General features: G+C 41.0%; 1 protein-coding gene across 2 annotated transcripts; it reads left to right on the plus strand.

The window, feature by feature from the left end:
- The first annotated feature begins 674 nt into the window (after positions 1 to 674).
- Positions 675 to 11,593, plus strand: LOC139667172 (probable pleckstrin homology domain-containing family N member 1). Of its 2 annotated transcripts, XM_071546594.1 has the most exons (11): positions 675 to 1,332; positions 3,503 to 3,602; positions 5,381 to 5,527; positions 6,940 to 7,026; positions 8,221 to 8,308; positions 8,422 to 8,558; positions 8,994 to 9,140; positions 10,016 to 10,102; positions 10,423 to 10,498; positions 10,584 to 10,660; positions 11,014 to 11,593. In XM_071546594.1, exons 1-11 carry the CDS (start codon positions 1,238 to 1,240, stop codon positions 11,143 to 11,145), a joined length of 1,173 nt encoding a protein of 390 aa, XP_071402695.1. In that variant the 5' UTR covers positions 675 to 1,237; the 3' UTR covers positions 11,146 to 11,593. The 2 variants fall into 2 exon arrangements, with proteins under 2 accessions (XP_071402695.1, XP_071402696.1); XM_071546595.1 differs by lacking the exons at positions 10,423 to 10,498; positions 10,584 to 10,660; positions 11,014 to 11,593 and adding an exon at positions 10,277 to 10,356.
- Positions 11,594 to 11,743: the final 150 nt, after the last annotated feature.

The following is an 11,743-nucleotide window of genomic DNA, read 5'->3' on the forward strand; positions in this document are numbered from 1 at the left end:
TATCAGGGAGTGGTTTGAGCCAGACTCTGCTGTCTAATGTCTAATGTGATAATAAAGAAGCTATTGATCACCTGACTAATGATGCATGTTTTGTACCTCACGGATGCCATGTGTTACTTTGATTCATTCTTTGATACATCTAATTTCATAAAACAACACTTCTCTGCCATAAAGGGGAGGCTTTGATTTCAATACAGTACTCTAAACCTACCGTTGCGTCAATTTAGACATCGCACTCTGAAATGGATTCAAATCTCAATCATCAAGCATTTTCCTAACCCTCACCCTAAAATCCCATTACAGAAACAGGACAAAAGCTCATGACCTATGCAGCATTCCACTTCGAGGAAAGTCCGAAACATACAAATTACATTTCACGCGACAGAAACTATGAATACACATGATTACGTACATCGAAAACATATAGTCCTGCTCTAATTCTAACCGGCAAGATCAACACAAGGCACTGTCCTACATGTGTTGTGGCTTGTTGTTATGACTGCAACCCTTTACCTCTCGGTTTCATAACTTGTAATTATCTTGCCTGTCTGTCCTGTACACAAAGGCATTAAAATCGCCTGCATGGTCCGATGTTTCCCAACGGATGTGCAATCAGTTGCTTCTCCAAAAGTAGGCTGAGAGTGTCAGAGGTGTTCAATCTTGACTCAACAACATGAAGAGGGGTTATTGTCTCTAGGAGCTGCATTTCTTCTACCTACAATTGCCGGTGCTGTCATGACAGTGCGCTCAAGCCTGGTCTTTAAATGACAACAGAACCAACTTTTCGTTTTCATACAGAAGTTAAAGAGTCAGCAGGTTCCAGAAGCTTGAGTTAGCGTCTGACAAACCCGACTGAGGAAGCTGCACAGCCCTCTGCGGACAGCCAACTGACAGGAAGGAAGGAACAAGCACGCTGCTACTCGACGAGCACTTGTTGCCACGTTTATCTTCGATTCCTCTTCAATCGCTTTGACACCTTTCTTTCTCGGGGGCTCTATGGAAATGTACTTGTTGGCGAAAAGGGGGAACTAGGGCTTAGCAGCAGCAGCCCCCCCCCCCCCCGTCCCTTCTCCAGCGCACAATATCCTCTTTTGGTCCATACCAGCCTCCCCCCCTCTCTTTGGTTTTAGTGTGGCACAGAAGCGGCGGGGATGATCGCCCGGGCAGATGGTGCTCAGTTTGCGGACTAGAGACCGAGGCTGAAGGCAGGACTGGCTGACAGAGAGAGGCTTCAGTCATGGGATGCTGCAGCGTGACCCAGAGGCACACTGGGATTGACGAGGTGGGCCCGGATGAGATCGAGCTCCTGGAACTTTCTGGGGACAATTTAGGGTAAGAAAACCATACAGTTCCACAGTTTATACCATCAATCTTGGTCAATCTTGTTGAATAGGTCTTGGTTTTATGGAACCAAGACTTATGGACATGGAAAACAACTTAATGACTATACTGGAAGCTTGTAACAAAATACTGTCATTGCATCAGGCAGACACAAACCTTATTTATCTAAAGATTGACACAAGAAAATGTGAATTCAAATCTGTTTAATCATCAGTATAGTTGCTGAGATGTTCTGCTGATAAACATGATAAAACATGTGGTTTGGTTTGTTGGTGTGTTGTGGAGGAGGAAGCGGTGACAGTCTGCGAAGTGAAAAGTGCAGCATTCTTCAGCAGGAGAGCCCCTGTTTCATCCTCTGTGGTTTTCTTTGACATTTCATTTCTAACCGACGAGACAACCAGCGGGCCTTCTGCAACACCTTCTCAAAACTCCTCATCTGCACACAGTTGAATTATGCCATTTCCAGGACAGGCTTGTGCTTGTTTACATCATAGTAGATGTGTTTGTGGTGTGGACGCGCTTTCAAAGTGAAATCACCTGATTTGTACAGTCAACCAGAAGATAAAATATAAGCAGACGGCATCCATATGATTTCAGCCCAGCAGCACAATAAGGCGGGAAAACTAATTGGCTCCTGTTTACTCAACATGAAGTTAGGAACTCATTGATGCTGCACTGATGTGATTAGGAGATTATTATAAGACAATGGCTGATGCGTTGAGGGGTTTTACAGGGGCGGGACAAATCCCTACTCATTCTGAGACTGGGGGATTAGCAGGGGCTAATTGCAACAGCAGCTACCAGTCCTTATGTGTCTAAACTATAACAAGGCAAAGAGTCAGCTGCCATTCTAGTCATTCATATACACAGATGACCTGGGATGTATTAGAGGGTAAACCCACCGAAATTAATTTGACCCTTTATGTGAGGAATAGCAACTGGCATAAGTCTTTATGATATGAAATTCACAGCATACATCATAGTTGGTGGTATCAAATTGCCGTAAGGTGTATGAGAACAGGAGGATCTTTTAAGAAAAAGGCATTATTAATGCTTTTCTGAAAATAGAATTGATTTTTGTTTATATTATCGGTTTGCCTTATGGTGATCGCAGACTGGAGGTCAGAGGTCACCCACCTGTTTATTCACCACTACATCCTTGCAGATGGCGTGTGCACACACACTCATACACACACACACACACACACACATAGATATTAATGCCAAAAGTTCAGACAAATGCATTGTTTTCCACCTCTGAAATGGCAATGCTGCAAACACAGGAGGATACATACATGCAAATATAGGACAAATGTGGTTCTAGCAGCAGATCAGTGTGCGTGTGTGTGTGTGTGTGTGTGAGGGGTCAGACGGTGGGTCTGTCTGTAGTAATCTGATTATGTCTGGCCACTCGCAGGCTATAGGGGGGCGCAGGAGACACTCAGAAACTACTGTAAATACAATCTAAAATTGTGAAATGGTGTCGACTGTAGAAAATCAAGCCAAGAGGAAAGAATGACAAAATGACACAGTGACTTCATGAGTGCGAGAACTTCGATTTCTATGGCATTGCATCGACTCTAACATTGTACCGGCCACCTGCATTACAGACCATCTATTTGTTCCTTGTTACATTTATAGTAATAAATAATAATAATAATAATACTATATTTATATCGCACTTTTTCGAAACAAATGTTACAAAGCACTTCACACAAACAGATCAAAACAAAAAGGTGATAAAAGCCATGTGAAGATAAAACATAAAACCATAGTCGCACCAAGTTCATCGGATAAAAAAATATCAGATACAAAAAACTTACATTAAAAATAAATAAATAAATACAATAAAATTACAAGAGAGTGGACAGTTATTTAAAAAAACAACAGCATCGTATATTACATGCAGACATTATTCTTTAGTCTTCCTCCTCTACCTGCTTGTTCCTATTTAGGGCCACGGGAGCGGGCTATCCCAGCATGCATTGGGCAGACACTCACATTCATAACACATTCAGAACATGAGGGGCCCATGCAGACTACACACAGAAAGGACCAACTACCAAACTACTATTACAACCCGCCCTTCTGTGGTGTTTCTATATGTGAAAATAATACAATCTGATGATCTGCTAAATGCAATGCATGGCTTTTTTTCCAGGGTGTGGAACGTGGGAGAAAGCAGACTTCAGCTGTCATTGAAGAACGGGAGAGATGAGCCGCCACCTCGCTACCCGTCCGTACGACATCTAGAAAAAGAGGTCAATATCTCTGTGTGTGTGTGTGTGTGTGTGTGTGTGTGTGTCTTCCTTAGGACATAAACAGGGGGCAGACACAAGTAGAAACTGTTCGATCTCGCACCTTTCGCCGGAAAAACAACTTGTTGCTCGATTTGGGTCGACAGATTCACACCTGCACGTGTTAAAACAGCAAAGTGATAGAGTGTGGTGAGACGCATGAAGCCACCAGCTGACATGAATATCAACAGTTTCCACTTGGAGCTGTTATTTGTGTTGAGGCGAGTCATGCTCTATATACGATGCAGGAGTTTCCATGACAAAAGGTGAGAGAGCTTGTTGTGTGTGATTCAAACTTTATGGGAAATAGAGGAGGGAGCTATAGCTGCTACACACACACACACACACACACACACACACACACACACCATCAGTTACCTGCACATTCAACTGATTTAATGCAAAAGTAACAATACAATCATACAATTCATTATCTTCAAAAGTATACACAATAATATGGCAGCTTGTAAAGTGAGAAAATGACTCGGGTTTTGTTGCATTTTTACACGTTTATTCACTTAAATGAGAAATCACAAACAATTAAAACACCCCAACTGAATTATACAGCAAACCCAGAGCTTACTGAGTTTTTCCTGCCATCGTTCTTTACCCCATGCATTTATTCCAGTGTGTGAAAAAAGAGCAGATACTGTACTTTGGATATCAAATTCCACCAGGTTGCGCAACATTCTGGTCCCAAAAACAATGCCTTGAGGCTTGCAGCAGTAAGACAAAATCCAGCGTTTGCTGTTCAAAGATGTTTTATTCATTGCTGTGTGCAACAGGTGGCTATATCAGTGCAGGTTTCTAACTGAGAATCTCACTTTTAAGTGGTTTTAAGTGGCTGACATTGCAGCCAATCACATTTTTCTGCATTCAAAGATGCTGCAAAAAAAAAAAAAAAAGCCCAAGCAAGTAGATGTCAGTGTTTGTGAAGGCAGGAATCATTCGGTGGAAAGACTTGTTGTGACGACCCGCCCACTCTCCTGGCTCTGTCCTGCAGGAGCCTGGTGGGCGGGGTCATCAGAGCTGGTGGGAGTGCACCTGGGCCTGGTGAACTCCTCGGCCTTAAAAAGCCTCCAGACCATCAGTGTCTCTCTCCCTCCTCACCTATGCACACCTTTTGTTCCGCTCTTTTGGTTTGATGTAGTTTGTGTCGGTTTACCCCTTAGTTTTAGTTAATAAATTATTGTTATAACTTTTACTTTGGCGCATGTCTCCCCTCCTTTGTTACTTCCTTGAGCCGGGTTGTAACACAGTTGAAGCACCTCCCAGTATGGAGGATGAACTGTGCCCTCCCCAAAGCCTGCTGTATATGCTAATGAGGACAGTGAGAGGTGCATATGTGCAAAATTCAACATTTCATCCCTACGTTATCACTTCACGACCAAAGCAAAGCAACAATTTAGGAATAAGGATTACGCCTATAGAATAACTGAAGAAAAAGAGAAATCCACCGTCTTAAAGTGCATCTACTGTTGCAAAAATGATAAAAAACGAAAACTGACTATGGAATATAATTGAAGTCATTAGCTATATTCAAACCTTTGCATCTAAAGAAAGTGGCATTTCTGACCACATGTAATTGTGAAATATTGAGTAAGGAATTTCAGATAAGAAGTGTTTTTTAAAGTGGATCATTAAACACTGGAAATGAGTGGTATCCCATTTGGAACAGCGTCAGATTGTGCAGTAGATCATACCTTGTTCTTTAAAGTTGAACAGGATATTTGTCTCTGCAGGTGGTGCTGTGGGGCAGGAGCAGGGACGAGCTGCACCACAGGATTTACTCCCAGCAGCCCATCCGGGACTGGGAGGGCCAGCCTGCCCACATGTACGGAGAGATCGTCCACTCCTCCCTGGTGTCCCTCTACAGCAGCTACACACAGGTAGCACTGCACTACCCATGTGGGAGGTGTGGCACTCCCCATACCTCAAGACTGACTGAGTCCAGATTGGATCTTGTAGTTTTTATCATTATAATGGAGAGCAAAGATCAGTCTATTTGGAAGCCATATCTAAAGAATTCTCATCAGGGATCATTCAGGACCAATGTTCCCTCTAAGCTGATAGTTTGGTGACTTATTTATCACAAATAATAATATCTTGTCAGTCATCAGTCATTGTTCCACTTCGTCCCCAGAAATTTAGTCTTAAGGCAGTGGTTCTCAACGTGGGGTCCAGGGACCATCAGGGGTCCTTGAGGGGATTCCAGGGGGTCCCCAGCAAAGTGATAATGTTAAATTTCACCATTATTTAATTTACAAGAAATTAACACAATTAGAGAATGACTATTTAGATCATAGTTTCACTGTTCTCTCTCTACTTTCAATACAGATAGTCATGGAATTCTGGACAAAATTATATCTAACAATGAAAATATTTTCAGATTTGGGTCCAAGAGACAAAACCTCATCAAATGGGGGTCCGTGGCTCTAATGTGGACTAAATTAGGGGTCCTTCATATGAAGAAGGTTGAGAATCACTGGTCTAACGTTTGAAGTTTTGGTGGCAAATTATATTCGATTTGGGACTTTCCTATGGTTTAGGATTTACGATTCTTATTTTTGCTTTGTGTCTATAAGTAACAGACACATTCACCAAAGTGATGCCATTGGTGAATGGCTAGAAGTTGACACGGTTTGCACAACTCCATAATTATTCAGTTGAAGTATGTTTGTCATTGCCAATTTCATGTTTCACTGAGGTGGTATTTTTTGCAATTGAACTTAGTATTTTACTTTTTTCATGATATATAGAATTCGATAGTATTAAATCCATCAATAATGACCAAAGAGTTAGTATCAGTTCTAAAACAGAAAGTTAAAGAAAAATAAAGCTAAATCAGGTTGCTTTAAGAATTGCGATTGGAAACTTAACAGTAACAGATCATGCAGTTTATTTAAGATGTTGTACGTCTGGAACAGTTTTTTTTATAAAACCTCCAAGCACTCTAAAGTCAAGATTTAGAGTTATGAGTGGTGCAAAAAAAAAGTGCTTAGAAGTTTTTTTTTTAATGCAGTCATCACTATGGTGAATTAGAAATGTTTTCCTGGCTGTTGGACATGAAGCAAATATTAAAATAGGTTTTTCATCATAGTGCCTCTGGATTTCCAATGTGCAAATGCCACCCATAGGAGCACAGGTGCTGGAGCAGTCGACATGCCTCTGATCTAACTGTTTGGAAACAACACGCTGTATGAACATGTGCCTATGGATCATGCACAGGTTTAGCATCAGACAGCTTCTTGTGCTGCTTTGGAGTCAAACCCTCTTTAAATGTCTCCATTTGCTCCCACAGGAGGCCAGTGAACACTTTCTGGTGCTGTTCTCATTCCATCTGTTGATCCTCTCCCTGGACCACTCTCGCCATGACTTCATCTATCAGGTATGCTGTATGCCATCAGTTATCAATGTTGAATAACAGTGGTGATGTGAACTTTCACTGCTGTAGAACCAGTGGTGGAATAAGTACTGAGATCTTTTACTTAAGTAAAAGTAGCAATCCAACAATGTAAAGATCCTCCATTACAAGTAAAAGTCCTGCATTCAAAATCTTACTTAAAGTAAGTAAAAGTACATAAGTATTGGCAGCAAAATGTACTTAGAGTATCAAAGTAAACATACTCATTATGCAAACTGTCCCCATTTAGAGTTATATTTTTAATACTGATTTATTGACATACATGTACATGTAAGCAGCATTTTAAAGTTGTCAACGTGAAGCTAATCTTAACAATTTAGCTATACTTTTGGGTAGTCTAATCTATAACAATGCTATTTTATAGTTATTTTATAAAGATGATCAAATGTTTCAAATATAAAATATTGATCTGAAAAGTAACTAGTAACTATAGCTGTGAAATAAATGTAATGGAGTAAAAAGTACAATATTTCCCTCTAAAATGTAGTGGAGTATAAAGTAGCATAAAATTTAATTACTCAAGTACAAGTACCTCAAAATTGTACTTAAGTACAGTACTTGAGTAAATGTACTTAGTTCCTTTCCTCCACTGTGTAGAACATTTCATTTTTTTTTATCATGCACAGCTTGATATAAGTTTATGAACATGTAGCATGCAACACGAGCTGCCTCATTGATCTATAGTCACCATACTGGCTTTCTATATCTTATCAATAACTGTACACAGGCAAAAATACGTCTTGAAACTTGACACAAAACATACAATTTGCTGCTCATGATTTATGTGGGAAAACACACAAGAAGTGAAATATATCTCTACAGTTCAAGAAAATATGAAGGATAGCTTGAAGCCTTATTTTAAAGCTACCACAATTTAGCAATCACAATTAATTTGGCTGACATTGTTAGTGGGCACATGCAGGAACACATACAGCATGCAGCACCTTTAAGAGGCATTTGCTACCAAGAAGCAGCTGCTGATTCATCAGTGACCAGCTAAAGGAAACCAACAGTGAGCCCACTGTCATCTGGCATATGATCTAACAGGAACTAAGCCTCTATAATTAAGATGGTTTGTGTTGTTTTTGGGGAATTCCTGCACAAACAAGAACAATGACAGCCGTTCTTTCTTCTTGCTTGGCTCCTCTTATCTCTCAGGGCATCCTTCCCCTTTCTGGGCTTTCCTTCCAAGCCATCTCACTGGACCCTGACGCATCGCACTCATCACATATGTTTGAGATCAGCGGTGAGTCACTGGAAATTACCAAGTTCAGCTAAGGCATGGTAAGAGCAACAGTAAACCCTGTGATTGTTAACGCACTGAGCAGGGTTTCTACTGTCTCCCCTTCAACCATCCAGGTCCGATGTTGGACTCCAAGGTCTTCGTGTGTGCCAGCGCTGCGGAGTTAAGGAAATGGATGGAGCACATAGAAGAGAGGAGATACAAGTCAATGGCACAACCCATGAGTCCCTCCCATTGTGCTCTCTCCTATCTAGTAATGACAATTTGTTGTATCAAACTGACAAGATTTCTACTGTAAATGAATACAATCTGTCTGCTTGTGACAAAACAGTTATAAGTCGATAATGCCAAAGTGAAACATGAAAAGTTAATTTTGTAGTTAATTTTCAGTCATTATCTACTCATCCCCATGTCAAACTCCACTGAAGTTGGTAGGACCACCAAACACACCTGTAGTTCAATCTTAGCCTTCTCCCAAACTATTGAAGTTAACAGGAGTGTCTTTTTACAGCTCCAAAAAGCCTACAATGTCCATCAGGAGCTAGCTGTGTGTTTGGTGGTCCTACAAACTTCAATGGAGTTTCCACTGACATGGGAGAAGCTATTATTGACTGAATTTTCATTTTTGGGGCGAACGATTCCTTTAATCATCACATCCATTAATCACATCGTGTTTTATACCCTATAGTTACCCTGCGATGAGCACTGGAAAAGAGAGGAATTGAAAAAGTACTTACTGCAAGCTCCAATATGGCAGTGGGAGGGCTCCCCCATACAGCACATGGGACAGCCAGGACACCTATCCATCGTCCATATCATTAACACACAAAGACAGGTAATACTCTCTGACAGCCTGTTTCCAGCATGAGCCATCTGCGCTAAAATATGAATTCTGTAATACTTTGACATTTTTACCAGGCCCTTACTACATTATGCAAAAAAGTCTCCTTCTGCTATCTGGAACAGTTTGGTAGCAATGCATTACTCATTGAAAACGATGTGTATTACTGATGCAAGCTAACTCCTGGCTTGCAGTACCAATGTCTTAAAAATCTTGAATGAGGAATGCTAACAATGCTATCATGCTGAATTTTGGTTAAGCATTTTCAAACATAACTGTATCATCGTCCGATTAATTGTGATTCCTTGATATGATTACTGTAAACAAATGAGACCATGGTGGAGACAGTTAGTAACCGCTATCTCACACCAGCGGTATTGTGCTGGTGTTTCTCATTTCTCATTAAAACCACATTTCACATAAACCCAGTGGCTTCCTGTTGCAAAGAGGATGTTGCTAATTCGGTCAGTGGTTTTTCTCTCTGGCTTTACTGAAGAGGATAAACACGATGGAAGTGATCTCTCCATCGGCCTTTCACTCCTTCCACCATCTGCGGTTGGCAGAAACTCGTCTGTGGAAGAACAGCGCCCTCTTTCTGTTTTGTGCTGTCAAAGCAATCCAGCAAAATCTGAACTTGTGGCACGCAATATAAAATGCAGTGCAGAGGCCGGCAGAGTATGCCAATCTTCTGTGATGGTTTCGTTTGTTTACAGTTATTATCCTAAAGTCTCAGAATTAAGGTGGTTAATATGCTACTCATTGCACCTTAAAATGAAAAAATAGGTCTTTTCCCCTTTTTGTGTTTGAAAAATACATTTCAAAATGTCACTGATAGTATGACAGTGACATTGTTGGCTCTGTTATTGCAGGGACTCCAAGAGAGACTCATGGTTCTCTTCCCTCAAGACGTCCTGCTGCTGTCCGTGGACAACAAACGGCTGAATATAAGATATGAGGTAGTGTAACACGACACTATGGGAAAAATTCCATAATAATACCTCCACACAGCGTGACATAACCACACTTCCCCTATCCACATGACACAGTGCCTGTCCCTGTCGACACATGACACACGGCACGGGTGGAACGTTTCGTAACTCAAACCTGCCCACCTATAACACCGTCTGCAGGATGAGAAATATGACTGGAAAGGATGGAGGTGTAATCTCATCTAGGTGTCCGTTTTGGTACGAGTATGTGGAAGTGATAAGTCCTGCACCTGCTTCAACCTACACTATGGCTTCTTCTTCTTCTTCTTTCCCGTCGACTATAACAGGGGAGGTTGCCCAGGCAAAGCATCAAAGCAGTGGAGAGGTCAGCCTTGCCTGGACGACTGGAGTTTGAGCTGACAGGTAAACACACTATGGTGCATAAACACAGAGTCTCTGGAATAAAATGACCAGAAGTGAAGCATACAGTCATTTATTTTAATTTCAGGTGAGCTGGTGGAGCCCCTGCAGGTCTCTTGCACCTGTCTGGAGGATTACCAGAACTGGACCTTCCAATTACAACAGGTAGACTAATTAACAATTTGAGTGATTTTTGCATTGTTGAATATGTTAAATATTAAGTTTCCTGATCTCAGTGAACATGACATCCATCCAAACCCCACTGTGCAATTTCAAAAACGCATGGTTGCCAGTCTTAAAGGGGTATTAATTAATGTAAGACTTTTATCAACCTCTGCTGGCCATCAACTGGAATTGCACCAACATAGACCGACAACTATGGGGCTGTAAATATCGTACTTACTGCACCTTTTAAAATGAACCACAAGCAATATCATATTCATTTGTATTAAGATGATGTTTCATACCTCAAATGTGAACCAGCTCTGTATAAATGTGACTTTCTCTTTGATCCACAGCCAGAAAAAAACAGCCAAGTTACAGTGAATCATGGCGCTCCACCAATCATGCCAAAGCGACACAGGAGCAGAAAGGAGTCCCAGGAACCGATGATAGCAGCTGACCGATGCCACACCAACGGATGGGGCTGACTGTACAGAGGCTCAGAAATCCACTGTAATTATTCAATCTAAAGTAAAACTTGTTGATAGCGTGTATATAATGCATTTATTTCTACTTGTACCACAAAAAGGAGATACAGTAGGGAAAGCTAAGGCTGTAACAGGGTTCTGAAAAGTTTTCAGCCCAAGATTCGTCTCACCCAGGGACCCAGGCGTATGAAAAGATACATATAGTACCAAGTTCATGTGGGGATTGACAGAAATAGAGCCATGACCCACTTTGAGACCAGACCATAGTTGAAGAAATGTTGTAGTGCCTGTAGAGCTGTTTCTGAGTAAAGGGAACCAAGCTGTAAGGTAACCAAAGAAGCTAGAACAGTAGAGATTGTACATTTTCATTTTCTGCTTCGATCATTTTTCTTAATGGAGATAATGATTTACTTTTTAACAAAAAATAAACACAGTTTTCAAAAAGTTTTTTGATTTGAGTCTGATGTGAAGTGTTCCAAAATCATTCACTCAAAACTAAAGTGGAAGTATTCAGATTTATTTCAATGGTTAAACATTTACAGTGATGCGCTGAAATCCAGTAAACATCCAGTGTATTATAGTATTTATATTTATTGTC

This window comes from Centroberyx affinis, unplaced genomic scaffold, assembly GCF_046629955.1.
Source record: "Centroberyx affinis isolate AG114_WGS23_722 - 3 ecotype Tasmania unplaced genomic scaffold, CSIRO-AGI_Caff_v1 ptg005345l_1, whole genome shotgun sequence".
NCBI lineage: Eukaryota > Metazoa > Chordata > Actinopteri > Beryciformes > Berycidae > Centroberyx > Centroberyx affinis.